General features: G+C 38.2%; 1 protein-coding gene across 2 annotated transcripts in view; it reads left to right on the top strand.

The window, feature by feature from the left end:
* Lim3 overlaps positions 1-26,621 on the top strand; it is a 116,399-nt gene that overhangs the window by 82,128 nt on the left and 7,650 nt on the right. The window contains exon 1 of one of the 2 annotated variants that reach the window (XM_065224467.1): positions 10,298-11,016. The exons of the other annotated variant lie outside the window; for it this stretch is intronic. Within the exon in view, the coding sequence (XP_065080539.1) occupies positions 10,845-11,016 (172 nt within the window). The 5' untranslated portion in view covers positions 10,298-10,844. Of the gene's footprint in view, positions 1-10,297; positions 11,017-26,621 lie in introns of those variants that run through there. 2 annotated transcript variants of the gene reach the window in all.

The following is a 26,621-nucleotide window of genomic DNA, read 5'->3' as shown; positions in this document are numbered from 1 at the left end:
GAAAAAATTATCATTAATACAATGCATGAACTGACATTACGCTGCTTTTACTGCATTTGTTTATTTATGTGGTCATAAAAATTACATGAAATTTTCGATATGATTGTAGTGCATCCACTTTGATGTGATATCAAAATTATTTTTTTGCTGTGCATAACTGGGAATGTTTTTGCAGCTGAGCTATTAACGAAAGAAATAATCAATCAAGAGAATCGATCAAAGCACATAGGATCTTTTAAAATGTTCGTCTAGATTTATGTAAACACTAGTTGAATACCTCCAGCTTGGAAAAATGTGATGCATTAATATGCTCGTCACATATCACATATCACTCACATAATTCTCACCGAAAAAAGAAATTTTTTACTACGTGGCGCTAGTTTGAATATACATTTTCTGTACTTATTATTTTCCTATAATATGGGAATGATGAGTATAGAACGAAAATAATGTTTGATACCATTTTACAACTATAGCTCCCGTTAAAAAATCCCATATTATAAGGCTTCTATTGTTTATATGTTAAACAGAAGTCGTCATTTTGGATTTTCAAATTGGACCCTAGTGGTCCTTTAGTTGGCCCTATCTTTATTTTCGATTTTATTCATTCTTTTTGATTAGAAACTACATTTTGTCATATATCCACACAAATAAAACTATGAAAATTTATTTCAAATTTGAGTTGGGCTTTATGGTCTAGTGAACTAGTGCCATAATTAAAACGCTTACTCTAATCAATGGTCGCATTAGTTTAAATCTCCTAACAAAACAGCACATTGTGACTACAGTTATTTGCATAAAAGTAACCACAGTCGTTGAGTGACAAATTTACACATTTTTAAGACGATTTTATTGGTTGGAATATCGAATCGTTCGAATTTTAGTGAATCAATTTTCTTTGAACCATACATAGAAAAAAAATCTAAATTATAACCATCACGTAAAATCTCCACTAGAGCTTTTGACGTAAACAGCGAAATTCTTTACAAGTTTGTATACATCATTGCTGGTTTAAGCGCTTAAATTTACATGAAATATCGTGTTAATTACGTGTGCGCCAAAAATGTATATGAATTTTTCAAACGGTGTAGTTTTCTCTCATTGAAGTTTTTAAAACGTTTTACCATTGCATTTTTCTGTTATTTATTCTCCATTGCACATTTAAATGGCTGCAATAAATAGACTGCCCTGTTAAAACCTTTTACAACCAGTAAATATAAATCCGGTATCACGTTCACACCATGTCGGCGATAAAAATCAATTATTCAGCACGTCTGTCTCCTCGTTTATTTTCATCCGCTCGACTAAACTGTTCCATTTATATTCGTTAAAGCATATTGCACTTCTGGCGACTCCATCCAGTTCAGAGGTCGAACACGAGGAGTAGAGTGAGAGTCATGAAAAACTTCTACCATACACCGAAATCGGTAACGATTTCACCCCACGTGACTTCAATCTATACACACGCAGCTAGGGCCCTTTATGTACTCCACGAAGGAGTAAGGTTCAAACTAGAGCAAACTTAGCAGAAGATAATTAAATAATCTAATAGAGGGACATCTTAACTTTTATCCGACTACTACTGGGATGCATCCTGGAAGCTTGTGTGAAAGTCTTTCTCCCTTCCTGAACGTTCAGTTTAATACGCTAGTAATCTGATAAAATAGATGATGGTTTTGCCCTGCAAACAATCGGAAATGTCGAAAAGTGTTTTCATTTAACGAAAATGAATTTATGATAATTGTTTGGCTAGTAAACTTTTTTTTTCTTTCTGAAACCGGCCACGGGGAGTCATTTTATTGTTGCTACGATAGCGGGCAGTTTAAATTTGGACTTGTATGGGGAATGGTCGTGATCCATCAACCTCCCACAACATTCTACCAGAACATACCACTCCATTAAAGTTGAACAAGTTTTTTCCTCGCTTGTTTTCGAATTTGACGAAAGTACTAAACTTCGCAACGAGTCCCTGGGCTGTGCCTCAAGGACAAGGAAGCTTGTCTTCCATAGAAACTGACGACACACAAACGCATACGGATGCGAGAAGAGAGATGCTTTCTCTACCACCCTCCGTAGTTGGAGCGAGCGAGTCGATCCACATAATGGCTTCCCTGGGACATGCCGTAAAGTGTAGCAATGAATTTTTATTTCAATTTTATTTCGGTATAATTTGTAGCCTGATGTCGACTAGCGTCCCGGATGCCATTGCCACCATCCATTGTACATGGATGCCACCCCCTAGTCGTTTTCGCTACAACGCCGAAACGGTATAGCTACGCATTGCTGTTGCTGTATGTGGATGGGTGTGTATCGGCTCTTATGGAAAACGGCTAGAGTAGCGAGGTTTCCGTATCTTGTGCTTGTCGTATTTTACTGGAATACAGGGATTGAAAAAAAATACACTTTCACTTTGATTCAAAGTCTTATACATTGATTACCATATTATTATGAGATGGTGAAGTGGCCAGCTCTGATATTGGAAATTTAAAAATCGAGTTCAATGGTATTAATTTGGAGTACCAAGGACCACGCTGACCACATCGGGTAATGTTCCGGGAACTCCCGGGGAAGTGGCCAGTTTCTGATTATTGTCAAAATCCATCATGTCATGGGATATCTCAAAACACATGAGACACACACCTCACATCATGTGAGCATTATTGCCGGAATTTCTATTGGTAAGAAGGGTAAGATTTCACCATAGGTTGATTCATTCGGGGTTTTTTTTTTATAATTAATTGGACCCAAAGATATTTTCAAACCAATGTGAAAATAAAAAAATGCGCACAACCTTTCAAAAATATAGAATGAAAGCAATTCCCGATTGATTGTACCATGTTTCATCAAAACCGGCCAAAAAATGACGGAATTAGAGTAATATCTAATATTTTAGGGGAAACAGTTCAGGTACGCAAAAGGTTAAACCATTTTTCTTCTTATTTGTTCACAACATAGTGATCTTTTGAATACCTCATCTTCTTTTTCTTGGATTTTTGACACTTTAATCGTGTGTTATGCCGGATATCAACATAGTGGCAGTTATGAATTGCCACAGATTTCTCTGACAACCAATGCATAAACTAATATATTATGTGGTAAGCTCAATGGTATTCTATGCCCAGGGAATTAGGAAAAAATCCAATCCGCGTGAACCCATTTCCTATTTTGTTGACTCACAATCAACGCCACAAATGTTGCCATTAGGTGTTGTTAGAATTTTGTTGATCACTGTAGCTCTCGTGATTCACCCCCAGCAGGCGGACAGGATTGTACGGAGATGAGCTATTAGTGCTCCTTTTAGTCCACCCCCACCCAAGTATCTGATATTCTTTTGTCTGACTTGCCCGATGCCACTTCCGACATCCCCTTGCCCTAACTTTGGTCGTTCCATTGAAAGCCGAGTGCCTCCACCTACACCGTGCATCCACGTTTCTATTTTATGGTTTCCTTCAGTTTTCCACGACCGATAGCACATAGTCGGATAGACATTTTCACCACACGGAGAAGAGGGGTTTTCCGCTTTTTATTTATACACCATTCAATGAACGCTCCCATTTTTTCCTCTGCTTACAATCCTCATCCCTTAGTTTGAGACGAGACGCACGTTTTGAATGCCAAGCCTTGAAGGGGAGTCCATAGCTATAGATGGCACGGAGTTCCATCTATTCAGCTTTGGGACGGCTTATTGGTAGTGCACAAACTGTGTGGAAACCATTTTTCCAGAGCTCCCTCTTCGAATTGAGACGCAGTATTCGAACGAGATGCTGGAAGGGATCTAGCAACTGAACCAATGGATAAACGAACATGGGGTTTTTGCCTGTCATGTCGTCGTCCGATATCACACACACAGTTTATGTGCAGATAGAGCATAATTTCACCGACTCAATATCGAATGGGTTGAGGGCCACTAGGAGTAAAAAGAGAGTGTATTTTGACTCTATCTTCTCGTTTATGTTCGCCCCAGTAATACTTTTATGTTTGCACTTTCACATTTGAGGACATATCGCGCGGGGAGCACTATTGCAAAGAGTATGGCGCACCGTTCTTTTGAAGTCTTTGTTCGACCAAAAACAGAACCAGTGCACTGGTATCAGAAGCAACCGGATAAAGCTTCTATTTGGGTCTCTATCATCACTGCAGAGGGCATCCTTTTGTATTGAATATTATCGAATGATGAGGATTTTTGCTCTTACGAATACCGCATGCCTGACAGATGTGGGTTTTATGAATATGAATAAATGAGCTCATGAATATTATTAACTAAAGATCTAATTAACTAATGGATCAAAACAAAAAGTCCTATGATTTTTTTTTCCTGAACCCGTTGAAACCGAGCATACTATGTCCAGTGGATCTCAATCAAAAATTTTACTTTTTAAATTTTCAGTTTTCAAATCATGCTCTGTGTGTACTTATGCGATTGTGAGATTAGCGATTACACAGACGCTGATTTAGATAAATCGAACAACATTGTTACAATACTTATAATGAATTGAATATGTAGCTTAATTTCTGAAATCTCTATATTTTATTTACAGCTTTATTGCAATTATTATTGGCTGTATTTTCGGGATGGAAGACTTTCCTTTGCCATAAAAATGGCTCCCAAATGAACCTGTAGAAAGACTCTACAATACGCAATTACAATCTCCACTCTTTGATTAGAGCTCAAGAAAAACTCACAGTTTTCAGATCTGTTGCGCTCTTTCTTGGAACTAGTAATTTTTCTAACTTTCTTATTTAATCGATTTAATACTTTCGGACTTGAAAATCATAGAAATGTTTAAGGTATATTTGGACTATTGTCGTTTATAGGTCGATCGTATCCGCCAAGCATAGATAGACAACAGTTGTTGCAAGTTCAGAGAAAAAATTGCACTGCAACTGAGAATTGCAGCAAGCTATTAGTTATTAAAGGCAAATTTAAGGTGCATTCTTGCTAAGGTTTATGTGAATTTACATAGCTGAATCTAAAACGAGTTGTATACTGTGGGGAAACTACATATGTGTGAATATTGCAGACCTAAATATAAACTACGTTAATCTTGGGTAAGCCACGAGTATTCGGCCCAACTCATACTACACGCAAACCAAAAATTTATTACAAGGAATGTTAGTTCCATTTCCTATCATCCTCTGTTCATGAAACTCGCTGCGAATGTTAGAATTTGTCCTTGCAGACGATGTAATGGTTGGTAAATAGAACAAATTTGTAAAAAATGGATTTTTTAAGCTAACATTTATTAGGGTTATAAATATACTGCCGTTATACGCATAAGAGTCCCACGGTTCATAATGATTGCATAGAACATAAGACAGTTATGCGTATAACGGTAGTATACATGTATACACAACGTAGCACACTTTTGAATCAATTTTAAAACCCTCACCCTTCGTAAGACATTTTTCTATACCTATTAACACTCCGAAAACGATGCCACCGGTAAAATGTGTAACGGCATATTGTGAATGTTTGAACAATCATTGCTTAGGAATTTTTAAATAGATATCAAATCTATTGATACCGAATAAATCTTTAAAGTATGAAGTTTCAAATGGTCTCAATAGATTTCAAATTTGTTAATAAATGGCTGAGCATTGCAAGTTTGCCGTTACAACATTTTACCGCAGGCTTCCACTCCCACACAGTGTCTCTGAAAGAAAACCTTATTTAAAAAATATTTTGTGCGTGACCAACTTTTTAAAAGGGCTTATGCAAAAATGATATCCATTTATTCATAAAAACCTATCGCGAGAACGATTTGTTTAATCAAAATAGTATCAAATTGTGGAGCAGTATTGTGCCTTTCTAGAAAAAATATACACTGAAAAAAAGTGTTTTTTAGAAAATAAAATGAGAAATATGTAAACAAAATGTATAAAAAATATGCATAACATTGAAGGTCAGTGAACTACTGACAATGTGCTTTTGTTGGAAAAATAATAAACGAAAATAATATGATTTTTCAAAAAAGCAGTATTTTTTAAATACTGCCTACAGTTATCAATTATCGTTGAAATAGTGTAAATATTGAAAGACATTAAATTTACAATTAAAAAGCTCATAATGCTCAAATTATTTTGAAGGTATTCATAGCTTAAAATGTATTAATCGTGGAATTTGAGATTTTTTTCATATTTTCAGTGAAAATCACATCCAAAAAATATGTTTTAAGCCCAACAAATGTATGGAAAAAGCAAGGCTACCGACTCCGACTTTAATTAAAAATAATTTTAAACTAGACCATCCCAAAAGTTGGTTGATGAGCACCTTTTTTGGCCCATGATCAATTTGATTGAATTTAAATGACTATCATTTAAACTAACATGAACCGCCTAAGACCAGATTTACTGTTGATTTAGATCAAGAAAAAACTCTCCATATTACATATCCAAACTTAGGGCTTTCAAAGATTTTAATATGTTTCTTCTTTTATATTTTTTTCTAAAATCTCTGTATATTTGTTTGCCATTTAAATTGATTTTATTTAGAAATTGTGTCAAACTGAATCTACATTGTGTTAATTTTCGTTAAAATTTGCTCCAATTTTTTGTTAAAAATTGTGATTATTTTCAGAAATATTTGTTGAATTCTCTGCTCATTTTTATTTGTAAATGAGATCAATTATGAAAGTTGTGATTAATTTTTATAGAAGAATTTTATTCGAAGTTGTGGCAAATTTATGTTGTAAATCTGGCCAATTTTGTTGCATAGAAATTTAAGACCATTTAATTAAAAGTTTAGCATCTGAGCACATAATCTGCGTTTTATATCTTTTTTAAATTAATCTATTTAACAGGCCATTTTTTTGTAAATAGAACATGCTCAACTTATTTGAAAATTGTGGCAGGCGATTTTTGTGTAAATTAATTTATTTGTAAAGGATCAATTGAATAAACTTCACATAGCCAAGTGATCATTTGCGTTATACATTTGTAATGTCTTAAATCTAGAGTTAAAGAAATTGGACCGAATACTCGCGGTCGTCTCGAGGTTAGTGGAGATTTACAGTTTTATACATGGGGAGAGGGAGAAGGAGGTTTGAAATATGATTTACGAATTATTTCTATAACATGAACTTATTCCTATTCAACTTGATATCAGTAGTGTAATTATACATTTATTACAAAAATCAATCATTAAAAAAAAACCACACACACACAAAATACAAACTAAACACAAGTTAATCAAACTAATCAACGGTTAATGTTCATCAAAAATGACATACTTATAAGAGTTTCATAAACTTCAGATCACCAATTTTGATATAAGTTGCGTCAAATGCCTGTACGAATACAATTTTGTATGGAGTTCTTGAATTTCATTCGAAGCTGTTAGGAATTTCGATTTAATATGTATCCATTTCCTTAGCACAGTTTTTATGCGATTTCATTAAAAGTGGTGAATGATTAATTTATAGATTGAGAGATCAAATTACCAATGTTATTATACGTTATGACTACTATCGCTAGAAAATAAAACCATTTCGTTTAAAACTGTGGTAAGTTAAATCAATTGGGGGCCATTGTTTGTTACACAGGATTTTTTACATTATTTCAAAATAGGTAAATATCTGAGGTTTGCCAAATAAAGTAACTATTTACACTGATTGCATTGAAGATTCGAGCATTTGCAAAGATTATTGGCGATCAATCAATTTTATAACCATTTTGTTTAGCATTAATGTTTAAAACACTAGTATATTTAGGCTTGGAATTTTCCACATACAAATATTTGTTTCATCAGTAAACATGGATCACTTTGAATTTGGTTACATTATAAAAATTCGTACGTTTTAATTATAAAAGCATTTATATTTTAGAACATTTGGACTCAAATTCAATCTAATGATTTCCTAAATTATGTAGCATGATTTACTGTATTGACATTCAATTTGTTTATTGGATTTATTTCCATACAGAAAATATCTGAATCAATGAACTAGGATGTCTTTGAAAAATGTCCAAATTATCTTCAAAAAATCAATCAATAAATTTCCTAGCCATATTCCATGAAATATTTTTTAATAAATTTGCAATCTTTTCTGAAATACCCAATAAACAGACATTTTTGAAAGCACTTTGTTATTGTATTTTGTATGAATTGGAATCAGAGTCGAGGAGTCAGAACCGGTTATTTAAAACCAGAGGAGTCGAAGTCGGAGTCGGTCAATTTAGATCCAACTCTACAAACCCTAGAAAAAAAGACTTTTGATATAACATATTGAAACTAGGCTCAAACGAAAGAGGAGCTCAGATTTCAGCGATACTGATTTTTATAAATTATTAATGCTCTGTCAGAGACACCGTGTCTCTTCCACGTTACTTCTAAATGGCTAAACTCAAACTGCGCTGAACATGAGCCGTTTTTTAAACTTTAATAGTGTCTATAAATCCATAACCATATAAATCATGATTATCAATCGTTATCACACGGCAGAAAACATATCAAATGACTTTATCCATGCACCAGTAATTCATGCAACACACGAAAACTCGGTCAAATTCCTCAATATCAGGCAACCAAAATCGGCCTTGACCTAATGTTTGAATTTTTCGATATTTGCATCTAACCTCATTATACTGCCGCCCGTGGTTTTCACTACCAGAACCTACAGAATATAGAAACTATTCGAGCACTACATGTCGACCGACATTTATCGGAACTTGGTTAAAAAAAATACAATAGTCTAATGGCAATGCCACACCTGCCTTACTCTGTTCAAAGGGATGGGAACCGAATAAAAGGGCTATTTTTCAAACAACAAAAACGGAACTAAAAACATGTAGCATCATCGTGACAAGCCCATATGCGAGCAAACTTTGGGATGTGCAACCAAACAGTAGGTGAATGCTAGAATTGAAATAACAGAAGAGTTATTGCTAATGTTGTTGTTGTTGTTGTTGTTGCTGTTGACAATGAATGAACCATTCATGCATCAAACCGCAAAGCTTGACGTCAGAAACCATCCCATACCCAACACATTGACACATGTGGTTTGTGGGTGTAAACAGAACAATAAGCCTGGGATTCTCTTGCAGATATCTCCTAAAGAGAAACAGGTGAGCTTATTGTTGGATAATTTGTTGCTCGCATTCTTCCGTCGGAAGAATGGATCATGAACTGCGCTTTTGAATTTTGTGAATCGTGAAAAACAAACCAATGTCGATTGTATGATTTGTTTTTTTTTCCGACAACAGAACTTGTTACGTTTGCGGTTGTTATTGATTTGAAAGATTTAAACTTGATCAAACAGCTCAGCTTTGAAAAAATTAACAACCGAGCATTGCATTCATGTCTGAAGTGATTTCCAGATGGCGTCAATCGATTAACTCGTGCGACTTGAGTCTTAAGTATTCGAGAGTCAAAGCCGATCTACTCAGTAGGAATTTTGCGTGCTGTTGTTTCATGATGCTTCGCATGCAAATTAACTGTTGTTGTAGTTCCATAAAACTTTTAAATGCCCAAATATGAAAACAGTTAAGCTCTACTATGCTCTACTATGCTGGTGATGCTGGCGTAGATTACCCGATTTACAGTTCTTCAAATTGGGTTGAGGCTATCCCTCTGACGTGATTCCAGAAAAAATATGTCCTGGATCGTCTCACTGTGGAACTACCGAAGTGAAACGACGAATTTATTGCCACCGTGGTCTTTCAAAGTTAATTCATGGAGCCATCGTTCGTCTAAGTGAGCAAATGGTAGTGCCAATACACCAAAACGTTACGATTGTCCTGAAAGCAGCTCTTTTCAATGGGTTCTATCAATAGAAGCACTGTTGCCAAACGCTGATTAGTCTAAACTCGGACTAAAAGAAGATTTCTCAAAGGTGTCATTTAGCTAGCAAATACCTTTAAACAATGTGTTTCATTGTTTTACATTCATCAATATGTAGTTATCAAACAAATACCTTCTTGTGTTTTTTATCCCATTAACGATAAAAAATGGATCAAATATTCTAAGCTTATCCCAAACCTTTATGGCAACTCTGACTACACCACCCCATCCATCCATCCATCCATCCACCGACGGTGAGCAGCAGCCTGCTGCCTCTGTAATCTGTTTATCACATTCACCGTACAAGCGAACAAGTGAACAAAACAAAACGGGAACAAAACCACACCCTACTCTCGCACACACTCGCATACAACCGACCAATCAACTCGCCCGTTTGCCTTGTACTAAAACCCACACCAGCAACGAATGCCGTATGTTGCGAGCATAAAACCTAAACGGAAAATGTATAACCTACTCGGGAGGGGTTTTGTGTATGCTATTCTGAACGTTGAGCGCGTGCTACCGCTGGGCGCTAGGTGTTCTGCGGTAGAGTCAGACTCGTGCCTCATTCAGTACCAGTTTGTCAACCGATCGATAAGGATGCTTTCGCATTGAAGCACGTACACCATCCGTTCGTCTTCGTTGTCATTTTCGCCGCGAGCCGGGGAAGACCACCACCGAACACAACAGACACCAGTGAGACCCGCAGAGACTGGGTGGATGGGTGGGTGGTAGTGTGAGCGTGCTTAGAGAGGACATCAGGTGGAAATTCAGAGCTGGAAAATCGATCGGTGCCCTTCTTTCTCTCCTTGTGCATCTCTCTGACGGTCGTCGTCGTCGTCGTCGTCGTCTGGTGGTGAAAATTTGCTGACAGTGAATTTTTATGTGGTCAAATGAAATAACGAAATTAAGAATGTCGTAAAATCTGATCGACAAGTGATTGAGAGGCGAAACGTTTTTTTTTTGTTCTGGGGGGTTATATGCTGTGGGAAAAGGTTGCAGATCGGAGTCTGTGAATTAAATTTGTTGTTTGAGTAAACGGAAAGTGAAACTAAAGCAGTTCAAGATGGAAATGTTGAAGCTTATGATGGATACCAGTGACTACATGGCAAGTTTGACGAGTATGAATAATAATAACAACAACAATGAAATCATCAAAAAGGATGTTCAACGGTCTCCAAGCCCGGAGTACAGGGTTCCACCAATTAATTTGGATGAGTTGCCAGAAGTTTTACTTTGTAAGTGTTTACTGCTTTTGATTGGATAAGGCTGGGTGAAGTTAAGTTTTCGATGAGAGTTTACACAATAGATCCTCGAGTTCGTAAAATCGTTTAGTAAGTTCACACAATCCTTAAAGTGGCCGCTCGTGGAATTGTAAAATTAATATAAGTTCATGATTTTGGGTATGTAAATGTGTACATTCGATTAATGTAGACATAGATCATGAAGTTTAAATGATCTTTATTTTAGTTTAACTTGGACGATTACCATATAAATTTTTACTAAGTGATTTAATTGCTTTCTTCATCTTTAGGTATGGGCAAAATTTAAAATTTGTTTTACAGGATTAGTCCTAGACTTAGTACACGGTCGACCACCTTGGTGGGATTGGTTTGTTTTGATTTAGAATTTGAAGAGAAACTACTTAATACTACTATTTACAGCTTAAAACTAACTTACTCTACTATATACACTTAACCTACTATGTACAAATTGCTTATTAAAGCATGTTCAGAAAGATTGCATTTTTGAATAAATTTAGTTGTCATATCATCAATTTTGGAATCTACTTTGGGAATTTCTGCCTCTTGATGGAGGTCTGCTATTCTTGTGTCGAATGGACGATCTAGGATCATCCTCAACACTCTATTCTGTGCAACCTGGATTTTGTTCCTGTGGGTCTGAGCGCACGATTCCCACACCGGGGCGGCATATAAGATCGCGGGGGCTATGATCTGTTTGTAAACAGCCAGTTTGTTTTGCCTTGAGAGGCGGGATCTGCGGCAAATGAGCGGATACAAACACCTAACCAAGGCGGAGCACTTAACTAGGGTTTTCTCTATGTGCGAGCGGAACAGGAGCTTCTCATCGAACAACATCCCGAGATAAGTAACATCAGTGGACCACTCGACCCTTGTACCATCCATTATTACGGTACAGGAGGGAGACGGTTTAAGTTTTGGTGATTGTCTGTGAAGGAACATGATCGCTTGGGTTTTCGAGGCGTTGATTTTGATTTTCCACGAGGTGGCATAATCAGTAAAGGTGTCAAGGCATCGTTGCAGCTTGTTCGTAATTTCACGAGGCATCCTACCCTTGACGGCTATCGCGGTGTCATCTGCGAACAGAAAGAACACGCAACCGTCTCCTAGAGGAGGGATGTCCGACGTGTAGATGCTGTAAAGCAGTGGTCCCAGCAGACTCCCTTGCGGAACACCTGCTGGGATCGGAAATTGTCCCGAAAGGGAACTATTCAACGACACCCTGAACGACCTTTGCTGGAGATAGTTACGGGTGATTTTCACAAGGTATGGTGGAAAGTTGGAGTTACAAAGCTTGTATATAAGTCCGTCGTGCCAGACATTGTCAAACGCCTTTTCGACGTCTAACAAGGCCATGGCTGTGGACTTGGATACAGCTTTGTTACTTCGGATGTTATTCATCACCCGCACTAGCTGATGATTGGTGGAATGCCCCTTGCGGAACCCGAACTGTTCCGGAAGAAGAATGTCATGTTCCTCCACAAACTTGTTTAGTCGGCTGAGGATCAATTTTTCGAACAGCTTGCTCAGCGCTGAGAGCAGGCTAATCGGTCTGTAGCTTGACGGTAGTGAAGGGTCTTTCCCAGGTTTGCGGATCGGGATGATTTTTGCCACCTTCCAGATGCTTGGAAAGTAGTGCAGCTCCAAGCATCTGTTGAGGATGGCAGCCAGCAGCGAGTGGACCCTCGGGCTGAGATTTTTCAACGCTAGGTTGAATATTCCGTCAAACCCGGGAGCCTTCATGTTTTTACTATATTTCAGCGCTGAGCAAATTTGTTCCTCTGTAATCCGTTCTTCTGGAGGGACGGCACAAGGGGAGGCATCTAACGTCTGGACGCACTGCACAACCTGGTTCTCGAGTGGACTTGGGATTGTAGAGCCAAGCAAATGCGACTGGGCAATGTGCTCCCCAATTGCATTGGCCTTCTCTTCGTTGGTGATAAGCCGTTCGTCATTGACTCTAAGTGGTGGAATGGGCTTGGGGTGAGACTTCAGCACCTTGGCAACCTTCCAGAATGGTCTGGAACGGTCGTCCAGGTTCTGAACGAGCCGCCCGAAACTCTCGTTCCGGATTGAGACCATTCTGGAAGCGATCTGCCGATTCAGATCGACCATTTCGTATTTACGCTGCAGATCCCCAGTCCGCTGAAACTGGCGTCTACGAACATTTCTGAGCCGAATCAAGAGTTTGGTGTGGGAATCAATTGCTTGAAACTTACCCCTCACAGAACTCGTCGAACGCACTCTTCGTCAGCCACGGATATGGCTTGATGGAGACCCTCCAGGGCCCGGTCGATGTCCTCCACTGTGTCGAGTGGTGGGTTGTCGTCGATGTGGCGGTCGACCACGCGTCGAAACTGGACCCAGTTGACTCGATGGTAGTCCTTCCGCTGGCACGGTGCAGGGGCCACGTTGTAGCCCAGCTTGGTCAGCACCGGTTGGTGGTCCGAACTCAGGTCGTTGACGGCAACCGGCTTGGCTAATCTGGTGTTTGCCAAGAATAGGTCCAGCGTCGATGGGTTGCCCGCCGGTGATGTGAAGGTTGGTTCGTCCGGAAACCAGACGGAATAGAGACCATGCTGGGAATGGTCGAATAGCAGGCGGCCGTTTTGGTTCTGCTGGTAGTTCCGCCAGGCCTCGTGCCGGGCGTTCAGGTCCCCTCCGATTACGAAGCGGGCATTGGTGCGGGTTATGATGGCAAGGTCGTTCTTGAACTGCTGTGCTGTACCATTGCTAACGGTACATTGCCGGGGGCAGTAGACAACGATGAACCGGACGTTTCCGGTCGATGTTTCCACCTCAACGCCGACGGCCTCGATGATGGAAGTGCGGTAGTGGGGTAGGGTGCAGTACTTGATGCCTTTCTTGATGATGACCGCGACACCGCCCCCCCTGGAGCTGGTGCGATCAAGCCGGACAATGCTGTGGTCGGGCAGCCAGAAGCTGTCACCGGTCTTGAGGTGGGTCTCGGTGAGAAGGCCCACGTCGATGTCGTGCTTGCGGAGGAAGTCTGCAAGCTCAATGTTTTTCGCCCCTACGGAGCGAGCGTTCCAGTTGGCGATCTTTATGGGTTCACGGTCCATAATTAGCGACGAAGGAGATGATAGCTTGGAGCTGTTGTGTTCTTGTTGCGCAGGTGCGCTTGATGATGATGGCCTGGGCCAACAGTGTGACGATCTCATCCGTTGACAGCGGAGAATCGTCTGTAGCTTCACCGGTTGTACCGGCCAATCCCGGAGCAGGGGGATCCGTCGATGGGCCGGAGGCTTGACTGGGTACTGCAGCGGCAGCCGACTGGGCAGCAGCCAACTGTTGGTTGAGCGGGAGCGGCGCCAACACTGGAATTGGCCGTGGTTGGACCGGTGATAACGGAGGAAAGTTCTGCGCGTTGTTTTCCGGGACCTTCTTGCGACCGGGCTGGTTGTTGGACGAGGCCTTCTTCCGGATCTCGGCGTATTCGGCCCGCTTCGGACAGGCCTTACTCGTGGCCTTGTGGGCAGCACCGCAGTTGGCGCATGTGGGAGCGGCTTCCTCGATGCTGTCGCAGTCGTCGATCTTGTGGTTTTTGCCGCATTTGATGCAGCGGCTGGCCATGCGGCAGTTCCTGGTGCCGTGCCCGAACAATAGGCAGTTCGAGCACTGAGTGACGCCACGGTGGGTTGGCTTATACCGCTCCCACTTCACTACGATGTGGAACAGTGTGCGTGTCGTATGGAGATCCTTCACGGTTGTGGAGTTCTTCTGCAGATGGACCAAGTAGAGCTGGTCACGATACTTGATGGCCTTGCTGCGGGTCATCTTGTGGATTTCGACCGGCTTGAGGCCGTTCGCCTTAATCTCGTCCATTAAGGTGGTGGTGTCCATGTCGTGGAGCCCGCGCAGCACCACTTTCAGCGGCTTGGTGGCCTCGACGTCGTGGGAGAAGTACTCCAGCTTCATCCTGTCCAAGAGGGCCTGGACTGCGTTGTAGTGATTTTCGGCCGAGACCATCAGTTTGTAGCCTTCCGTGCACCGTTGAATGGTGCAGCGAAGGCCCTGCTTAATGTAGAAATCCAGCTGCTCCCATAGCCCGGGAGGGAAGCCCTTCACATAGAAGGGTGGCAACTTAACTTTTTTCGGCACCGTCTCAGGGTCCGACTGCGGCTGGGCTCCGTTCTGCAGGGCGGAGAACGGATTGTTGCTCAGCAGCTTTTTTGCTGCTGATACGGTGGCGACATAGATCATGAACATTAAATCATTGAATAAAATTCTCACGTAACAGGCGAGCTTCGATTCGCGTGAAGTGGGTATTTCAAGTTTTGTTTACAAAGGCTGATAAGCCCTTTTCAAATGTTACGCGAGAATTGACGAGAAATTTGTGCACAGAAAGCTCACGAGGAATCATGCGTCTCCATTGCTATGGAATATTTTGTGAGATTTCTTCAAAAATAAATTAAAACAAAACTGAATATTACTCTATATTCTCCATTAGATTATTAGTTCTTGATGTTGTACCTTAAAAATTGACAAACATACATCATTGCAAAGGTAGAATTCCTAATAATTGAAGTCTTAAACCACTTCAAGCACTGTAAATAATAATAGATATGATATAGTCGTATCATAGACATAGTGGTAACTTGTGTAAGGCTCATCAACCCGCATTATGATTTAGATATTTATAAATAGTGTCTACTATCTAGAACTCGTTATTAAGGGAACGCGTAATAATACACAACGTTATAACAACTCCACAGGAAATATTCGAATAAATAGAATGTAGAATTGAGGAGAGTTGACAGTTTTTCAATGCAATAGTTGAAAAATGTGAAGTGACCAGAACCAACCATGGAAATTATATTATGATTCAGAGCTCGATACTGATGTGGTGAATTACAACTTTTTGTAGTTGACGGCACTGGTGATTGAGAGGTAAGCGAGACTGCTTTCTCACCCCAGTGTTTCTGGGTTGCATCCCAGCCGAGATCGTTGAGGTTTTCCTGAAATGAAAAAAATCTGTGGTCACGTCTTCCTTCAGAAGGGAAGTAGAACAGTAGGTCCCAGCCCATTTGTTGATGGGTTCGATAGGTTTCAGGTGTAGCACTCGATTGTCTTGACGCTCGTCGTGACTGGCACTCGATTGCGCAACAGAAGCCTTCGTTAAATAAGATTAAAAAATATATAGTGCAATTTTCTTTGGTGAATTTTCAAAAATTTTAACCCATTTATTTTTGGACGCATCATTTTGGGTCGCAAAAACCATCTACTTCTTCGCATTTCAAGCTTATTGCTTATCGAATATTAGCTCATTACGTGCTCTCAACTTAGAGTGTTCTAGATGCACTTCCACAGTTATTGATCGATGTCTGTACCATTTTTGCATTGGTATAATTGTGTGACAAGTACAATCATTCACTTTGCCCATGGAAGCCGAGAAATTTTTCAACCCGAAAAATTCCTAAACCGGACCGGCAATCAAACCCAGCCCCCTCCAGTATGGTCTTGATTCGTAGCTGCGCCTTTTCCGACTGAGCTAAAGAGGGCACGCAAACCTTTCGTCATTTTATGGGCTGTTCATGAACTACTTAGACCATTTTGAGAGGTTTTGATTCCCCCTCCGTCCCCATGCGTAGACAATCACTATACATTTTTTAATGTGTATGGCCGTAGACTCTCGCCAAAACATTTATGAACAGTCACTTATGTAAAATGCAGGACTGTGGAGTCTGAGCCGGAGTCGGACACATTTTTGGCCAAAAGAAGCCAAAAACTTCCTAGGCCGAAAAAGGAATCGAACCCTGCCACCTACAGTATAGTCTAGCTTTATAGCTGTGCCTTTACCGACTGAGCTAAGGGAAGCCCTAGAATACCTATATACTAAAAATAAATCAATTTATCTCATAGTATTTTGCGTGGCATATTCTTTTAAATACAGCACGGAAAACTTTGAATAAATTATTGGTACAATGTTTCGCTAAATAAAATTTAAATCATGAATGTAAATTAGACTTTGTTTGAAATAGAGTCGAAGTCGGATTCAATGTCGGAGTCGGTAATTTTCAAATCAAAGGAGTTGGAGTCAGAGTCGGTCGACTTAGATAAAATGTAGGTAAAATAGCAAAAGGAATGCAATGGCGACTGCTTTTACAATCTGAAATGGTGCTTTAAAGTTGTACTCCTAATCAATTTTCAACTATTACAGATTAATACTTTGATCTTTAAGGTTAGCGGCACCAGTGGTGTGGTGGTAAGCGTGATTATCTCTAACCCTATCAGGCCTGGGTTCAATCCCAGTCGGCGCCGGCGGGATCTTCTAAGGCATAACATTTCTGATCACGTCTTACTTTGGAAGGGAAGTAAAGCCGTTGGTACCCGGTTCATGAGTTGATGGGTCGATAGGTAGGGTCCAGGTGTGGGAGCTGCCTCCCTGGCGTCGGTATCATTGGTGTTCAGTACAAAAAACAAGATCGACGGAAAAGAATCTTTGAGTTTAGTTTAATTTTAGTTTTCTTTATTGGCAATTTGAACTTTCATGCGTGGAAATAGTTTTCGGTTTTATACTTATTTGCGATGAATCATACATTCACTTTGTTATACTGTGCGTGTCAGAACAATAGAATAGAAAAAATGTGTTTAATGGAAATGTTAATAGCATTAAAATCGACGTATCTTCGTTTTTCTTATAAATTGATTCCTAAAATTATTCTATTCGATTCACTGCAAGTTATCAAAGTCTACAGTACTTCCTTATTTGTAATTTATACTCCTACAATAAAAGCAATTTCAATCAACTGTATATATAGGGAAAATGGCTCTAATGTTGGCCTATGGACCTAAGATTGGGCCCATCGTAAAAAATTGCTATTTAACCATTTTATCAAGATGAATGCGTCATTGGGACGGTAATAATGGATATTTTTGGTCGCTATTGAAAATTTAGCCGATTGCTGAATTTATGTATTGGCCCAAATAAGGGGCATTTAGGCCGACATTACATCCATTTTCCCTATTTGGATTTTTTTCAACTCCACGATCTAGACATTCAAGACCGTTATCTCCAAAATATGCCAGATTATAAAATTTTTAATTTTTTGTCCTTGCCTGTATCCTCGTTATTGACAACACAGATTTTCTGGGGTATCGAAATAAAATTCTGGTCTGGTACTTTGTGATTTTAAAAGTTTTCCAAGCCTAAGATGTCGTGTTTTTAAAAGTTTTCCTAAGAATATTTTCAAGCTCTAGATATTTTTTCAATAACCAGTGTTTTGAAAAATCTTTCAAGCCCGGTAGCTTCAGTATTTGGCCAAACATCGAGAAAAATTGATGTCGCTAAATCTTAAATTCTTTCATAAATCCATGAAATCTTTGTATTGAAATTATCCGAATCCAAAAAAATTCAAATTTAGATTAAAAAAAATGTCTAGGGGAAATGTCTCTAATGTTGGCCTATGGATCTTGTGCCCATCGCTAAAAATCTGCTATATATCAATTTTATCTTGATGAACGCATCATTGGGATGATACTCATGGATATTTTTGGTCGTTATTAAAAATTTAGTCGATTGCTGAATTTATGTATGGGCCCATGTTATGTCCATGTCATATAAATGTTTTCTATGTATCAAACGAATTTTTTCAGGACTGTGAACTTACATTCCATATGTTCAAAATATCAACTACACAAATTTTCTATATTTACTCAAAATTTTAAACTTCACTATTAGAAATTAATGGTTCCAAATCGCGAAAATTAATCCCAGAATCTTTGATCAAATTTCTAGATCGATATTTAAGTCCTAGATGGGTTCAAAATTGTCATGTCTTTCCATATTCGACCATGTCCATGCCTTTCTTTTTTTTTTTTTTTAATAATTCGTTTATTTTTCCAGGCTCATTTGCTGTAGCTTTGCGGAGCCGATATTCATTGTTTAGATAACAAAATTACTTAAAACTAACGTTAGTAAAGCGGGGGCCGATTACTCGCGGCTATCTCGACGTTAGGGGTAACAAATTGTAACAAATGGATGGCAGGGTAGGGATTGTAAACACAAGGTTTGGAGAGCAATGTGCTCTTGATCTCGAACTAGGCGACACTCTGATGAAAAAGACAAACATGGGGGTACACCGATGGGTAGCTAACAACTTGGGAGAACACAAGATGACACTAACTTCTAAATCCTCAAATCTATCCGTTTTAAAAACACATAAATTAAATTCAAATAGTCAAGGTCTCGGCTCGCCAAAACATCTCTAACGGGTATCGCGGGTTGTTTTCCTCGGGCCCTGAGGGATGTGGATAACTCAGATCTGGCAACACGGTGTAAGGTACACGACCAAACAACATGCTCGATATCGTGATAACCACTGCCACACGCACATAAATTGCTGCCTGAGAGCCCAATTCGATAGAAGTGCGAGTCTAACGAGCAGTGATTGGACATAATCCTTGATATAACGCGTATAAAGTCGCGGCTCATGTCCAACCCTTTGAACCATGGTTTGTTCGACACATGTGGGAGAATAGAATGTAACCATCTTCCCAATTCACCATCATTCCATTTTTGTTGCCAACTGATGAGGACTTGCTGGCGAGCAATGGAGAAAAATTCGTTGAAGGCGATTTGTCGCTCAAAAATATCGCCTTCCATAGCGCCCACCTTAGCCAATGAGTCCGCTTTCTCATTACCCGGAATTGAGCAATGAGATGGGACCCAAGCTAAGGTGATAGTATAGGAGCAGTTAGATAAAGCACTCAGTTTAGATCGTATTTCAGGCAGGAAATACGAGGAGTGCTTCATCGGCCTCATTGAACGAATAGCCTCCAATGAGCTAAAACTATCCGTAAAAATGAAATAATGGTCAGAAGGTAGTGAGGCAATTCGCTCTACTGCGTAAAATATAGCTGCGAGTTCCGCAACGTATACGGAGCATGGTTTCTGCAGTTTATAGGAGGCGCTATGAAATTGATTAAATACACCAAATCCAGTGGAAGCATTTATGGTTGACCCATCTGTGAAAAATCTTTTATCGTTACTTACATGGTGGTACTTGATTGCAAAAATTGAGGGAACAACCATCGACCGATGGTGATCTGGTATTCCATGGATTTCTTGCATCATGGTCAGATCAAAATTTACAGAGGAACTATAGAAGGCTTGGAAGCAATCACGATTGGAGATTAATGAAGAAGGACCAACCTCCAGCGTCATGTACTCATAGTACACACTCATGAATCTTGTTTGAGGATTTTGGTCGAGCAGCTTCTCAAAGTGTTCTATTGTCCATGCCTTTCTATCTTCGTCCATGTCTTTCCAATCTTTGTCCATGTCTTTCCATCTTCGAAAATTTTCTTCGTTCCAGAATAATGAGAGTTAGATTGCGATCTAGCAAAGTTATCAAGATTCAAAATTTATTTTAAAATTGTCAAAATTTATCCAAGTCCGATGTCTTGATCATTTTTCTGTGCGCCTCAAATGTTCGTTCCAATCACCAATTTGTGATCTGAATCTAAAATCATATTAGTAAATTGTTTGTATAAAATAAATCGATTTAAAAAAAAATGAGTGCGAAGTTAGGAAAAGGAAATTAGAATTGGACCCTACTCTTATTCAATTAATACTGATTATTCGAGAACACATTTACGGGATCCTTACACCATTTGTTTAATTTTGCATGAAAAATGCTCATGATGGGTTGGTCACTATAAGCCTTGCGCGACCTTCCCAAGTAACCAACAAGCCCGTTAATCGCCCTTTTTGGTATATAAGGCTGCTATACGCCTGATATAAAGTTTGGAAACCCTATAGAGCATTTCTAGCTCAAATCGTTAAAAAAAATGTCAATTTTGTCTCGACCCCTTCTGATTTGAATGAAACATTGCTCACGTGTTCGCTGCTACTAATGGTTGCATTTTTCATTTAAATATGATTTTTTCCTCCAGAGTAACTTTTGAAAAGGGCGTATAAAAAAATTGATTATTTTTTTTTTTCAAAAAATCATAACTTGAAAACTATTGCTCTGATCAAAACGGCATATGAGAAGAAGTTTTAGGTAGTTAAATTATCTTTGCGGAAAAAATACACTGAAAGAAAAAACTTCGTAAATTAGTATTTAAAAAACATAAAACGATGATTATCTCAAAACACCCCCCCTTCGAACTTTATAATTTTTTTTTTCAAGAAAATTGATGGAATACCCTTAAGTTTTGTGAAAAGTGTATGCTGGTAACTTCCTTCAAAAGAAATCTATAATTTTTGAAATTTTTGTTGATTTTTACAAGTTGATGAAAATGCATATTTTTTTGAAAAATAACAATTTATTTGGATTCTACGCATAATTTTCGATAACTTTGCATATAAAAACTTTTTTCCTAAGTCCAGCCGTTCTCAAGTTAATGCAAATTAAAAAAATATAATTATAACAATTTTCAACATTTTAGGCCATTTTCAAATGTTCGTCGAGATGTCCAGCAACGAGATTTTATTTCATGATTGTATATTAAAAAACAAACAATTCATTCTCAGATATGGTAGCTGTCAGACTTACTCGTTTCTATCTAGAGGCAGCGGAAGAGAAGCACGTTGATGTGGTCAAATGAAAGATTTGTTGAGATAAAAAACAGTATATATTTATTATTTTATTTTACAACTCATATTATTTGAATACACTGGAGTCGCTTTTTACGCGGGTGATACGTCCCGCGTAAAAAAAACCGCGTAAAAAAACCGCGTAAATTCCGGAAACCGCGTAAAAAAAACCGCGTAAATTCCGAAGTTCGCGTAAAAAAAACCGCGTAAAAAAAGACCGTGTAAGAAAAAACCGCGTAAAAAGCGATATACCGCGTCAATTCTGAAATCCGCGTAAAAAAAACCAAAATCCGCGTAAAAAAAAACCGCGTAAATTCCGGAATCCGCGTAAAAAAAACCGCGTAAATTCCGAAATCCGCGTAAAAAAAAACCGCGTAAAAAAAACCGTGTACAAAAAAACCGCGTAAAAAGCGACTCCAGTGTACATTGAATAATTTGGGTGTATCGTTTGAATTAGAGAATATTTTTACTGCAATTTGGTTGTTTGAAACTGGAATATAGCAATGATATTTTCGAGTTCCAGGAATTGGTTTCACTTTCTTAAAAATTGGATCAAATTCCGTGTCAGCCTTTTTGTATTCTTCCGTAGAAACATAACAAAATGACATTTTTGTTTGAAGATCTTCTTTACGACTATTTGCCCAGTCGTACAGTTGTTCAGGGTTCGTTATAGGGTGCTCGTGTTGCTTAGCTAAACTTGCTCTGGTTGCCATTCTCTTAAGGGTACCGCCAATCGCATCACAATGACCTTTGCCGTGTGAAGTTGCAAAAAAATGCCATTCAATTTCTACATTATGCTTATCTTTAAATCCACAGAGGCTAGCAATTTTTTTATGTTTTTGTATTGTGAAAATACAAATACACTTTTGGACTGTTATTTGCAACTTTAAAAATTCTAATAATTTTGAGATAAACAACTGAACTACTGTTACTGTGTCATGCTTTGAAATTGATTTAGGTAGAGGTTTACAACACTTGAAATTGTTATCCATCGTAAAAAACTACTTGCTTTTTAACTTGAAACGCTAAGAGAGATGAACTGAATGGAACAGGTGAAGATCGTCCCAATATATATATATATGTAGCAGAATAATTACAATGTTGACATTATACCTATCTTCATTAGGTACAATTGATTATAGCAAACTTTTTTAAGTGTGAGTGTAAGAAGCCTCCACGGGGTGCCTTTTTATGTAGTTATGATATCGCGGGATGAGCTCTTAAGGCACAATATGGTATACGTCAGAGAAGTACCTAGAGAATTTATCTCAATTACAGGTTTAATAACATATTTGTTTACCTGTTTATGTTTTGAGCCTCTGTTATGACATACACAATTCTATCCAGGTATACAACTAATAGAGGACAGAAAAAAGGCACATGAGTTTGTTTGTTGATTATTTGGGTATATTTGAGAGTATTTACTTATAAACGTGTTTCTTTTCCGCTGCGTCTAAATAGAAACGGGTAAGTCTGACAGCTACCATATTTGAGAATGAATTGTCTGTTTTTTAATATATATTCATGGAAAAACATCTCGTTGCTGGACATCACGACTAACATTTGAAAATGGCCCAAAATGTAGAAAATTATTATAATTTTTTTTTAAATTGCATTAACTTGAGAACGGCTGGACTTAGGAAAAAAGTTTCTACATGTAATGTTTTTGAAAATTATGCGTAGAATCCAAATAAATTACTATTTTACTAAAAAATATGCAATTTCACCAACTTGTAAAAACCAACAAAAATTTCAAAAATTATAAAAAAAAATATAAGAAAGTTACCAGCATACACTCTTTACTAAATATTAGGGCATTTATTCAGTTTTCTTGAAAAAAAAAATTATAAAGATCAAAGGGGGGGTGTTTTGAGATAATCACCGTTTTACTTTTTTTAAATACTAATTTACTAAGTTTTTCTTTCAGTGTATTTTTTTCCGCAAAGATAATTTAACTACCTAAAACTTCTTCTCATATGCCATTTTGATCAGATCAATAGTTTTCAAGTTATGATTTTTTGAAAAAAAAATAATCCATTTTTTTATACGCCCTTTTCAAAAGTTACTCTGAAGGAAAAAATTATATTTAAATGAAAAATGCAACCATTAGTAGCAGCGAACACGTGAGAAATGTTTCATTCAAATCGGAAACACTCATGACCAACCGGTTTGCGTTTTGGGCTGGAAATGCTCTATATTTACCTTATATCGCAAAAAGGGCGATTATCGGGTAGTTAGCGGGCTTGGTGGTTACTTGGGCTATTCAATGTGCATGAAACTTTGCACAACTGCTTGTTATAGACAATCATTAAGCGGCACTGATGGTGTAGTGGTAAACGTTATTGACTCTCACTCCAATGAAGCTGGGTTCAATCCCAGTCGACGCCACCCGGGATTTTCTGAGGCATAAAATTTCTCATCTCAACATCTCATCCTTCTGAAGGGAAGAAAAACCGTTGGTCCCCGGTCTATGAGTTGATGGGTTGATAGGTAGGGTCCAGGTGTGGGAGCTGGCCTCCCTGGTGTCGTTAGCATTGGTAGTCAATACGGAAAACAAGATCCATGGAAAACAAATCAAGGAAACAAAAAATGCACAATCATTCACATAATTTAAAAATTTCATAAAATGTAGCATTTTCAATAGCTTTTTAATGCAAAATATTCGAAAAATTTTAAAAATGTACATTTTATATAAGTTATTGATTTTTTACCACTTCAATTGATATTTTTCCAAGAATTACAAATATTTTTTAACCATGCATATTTGCCCTAGAAAGGGCTTATTTTTTCCTACAACTTTGAATAGAAGCGATAATTTTTTTTTTAATATATGAAATATAAGTTTCTTACAAATCGGAGGAGGTCAAGTCGATAATTCATTTATTTTTGCTATTTGGCCTAAATCTGCTCATATAACAAATCTTAATAATCTATTTAAAAGGTCCTATCTGCTTTCGTCGGCCGAAAAATCGTTTAACTTGCTTCGCTTACTACCGCGACCAGAGGGGTATTTCGCAATTTTAACATAAACGATCTTGTACTTATGATTATATGCATCAACATTGCAAATCATCCGCTCTGGTCGTGGTAGTAAGCGAAACGAGTTCGACAAATCGACGAAAGCAGATGAGCAGATTAATCAAGAAATGGTCTAATTATCATTCACTATGATTAAACAACCATAACAGAAGGTCAACGCATCAGATAACAGATTGTTATGCACTTGTTTTACGTTGTGATGGTTTTTTAGATATCATTACTATGGAAACTATTTGATTGAAACTAAGACGTGGTTTGTTATCTTAGTAGTTACCGTTCCTGCATACTGAACAAAATGTCGTGTGTTGAAACAAATGCTTTTCCTCGCTATGCCTGATTATATCCCCATTAGATGTAAATAAACAAATCTGGTTTACCGATCGCTTTATTTGCCCAAGCATCCAAATCAAAAATACCTGACCCACATTAATACAACTATCTTTCTCTTGAGAACTGTGGAGATGCAGAGATGTACTCAGTGTCTAACAATGATAGTCGAACTAATCATCCTTGCCCTCCCCAAGGACCGTCAGGACGTGGCCTGCCCTGGTACTGATCTATAAATAGATTGCCTCTGTGAACTTGAACTTGAGTGTTCAGACAACGCAATTTTATGATATTTGACTACAACACATTTGGCAACTAGCTACACAATTCAGCAAAAAAAATAAAAACCCAATTGTGTGAGCGCATCCACGCATCAGACTTTTATCTTCCAAAAACAATTTTTCTTGCTCAGTTGTCTTCAAGATTGATGATTGCTGCAATAAGACCACTGAAAAAGAACATAGGTGTCGTAGAACATAGGGGGTGGGACACCTTGGCAGCATATGTCATAATATTCTTTGATATTTTCCTTTTCTTGATTTAGACTTAAGGGGGTATTCCCAATCTTTTGCCTTTTTTCGGCCTGTTTTTCAATTAATTTTTTTTCAAGGAAAATGAATAGTAATGCGCCTAACTCTTTGGGATTCTTGTTTATTGAACATTAAAGTTTACAAATAAATTTTTTTCGACATAAAAAAGACATTATTGACGTCACAAAATGGCGGCAAACAGACCCCTGTTCGCCGCAAACGCCTGGACGGGCGAAGACTTTTCTCTGGAACGGCTTCATCTGAAACAGATTTCGTGATGAAATTAATAATCTGCATAAGATTCTCTGGAGCTTCTCCCGTTGGCAGCAAAAAATCTTGCAAATTAACAAAATGGCGGCCATATAAAAAACAGGCGATTTTTAGCCCGCTTTTTTGCAGCTTTAAGGTGCTTCAAACAATGTTAAATGTTAATATTTTTGGCTGAAAGTGGGAGAAGCTCCAAAGAATTTAATAAGGAACAAAATGCGCAAAGATTCAAGTCAATATCTCTTATAGTTTCTGAGAAAAATCTTCGCCCGATAAAAAAATGTGGTTTCGAGAAAAACGCGTTTAAAGTTTTGACTGTAGTTAAAACCATTTTGGGGGTTCTTACCATTAGTCAGCTATGCCTGGACACCGAATTCGCTGATCGGAAAACGGCTTGGGGGGATGAAAGTATATAGTCTAAAGTACAAAAAAACGTGAAAAAAAAATTTGATTTTTTGAAAAAAAAGATCGGGAATACCCCCTTAAAAACAAAAATATCCGCAGAACCAACATTTTTCAGCACAAAAATCTATATCTTATACAAATATTAGATTTTTCGATGATATTTAGAAATATTAGATGATATTTTCAAATTCATCAAAGTTGTCTTGCTCCTTGGTAGAACATTAGAAAAGATTTTCAAAAATGGGGCTGACAATATCGGGTCCTTACCGGGTCGCCCAAGTTGCACATTATACTTGGTGGTTCGAATTCAAAACTATTTTTTTAGAGAATAACAAATCTTCATCCGTTACTGAATGGATAATAATTTGGAAATCATTACTATCTCTTGGATAAAGATAAATCCCTCTCCAACTGTTAATAATTGCTAAATTATTATGGCCACATCCTTG

This window comes from Ochlerotatus camptorhynchus, unplaced genomic scaffold (assembly GCF_037179485.1).
Source record: "Ochlerotatus camptorhynchus isolate MF236.1 unplaced genomic scaffold, CSIRO-AGI_Acam_v1.1 ptg000211l, whole genome shotgun sequence".
Taxonomy (NCBI): Eukaryota; Metazoa; Arthropoda; class Insecta; order Diptera; family Culicidae; genus Ochlerotatus; species Ochlerotatus camptorhynchus.
The sequence above is the reverse complement of the archived record's forward strand: the minus strand, read 5'-3'. Positions and strand labels throughout refer to the sequence as shown.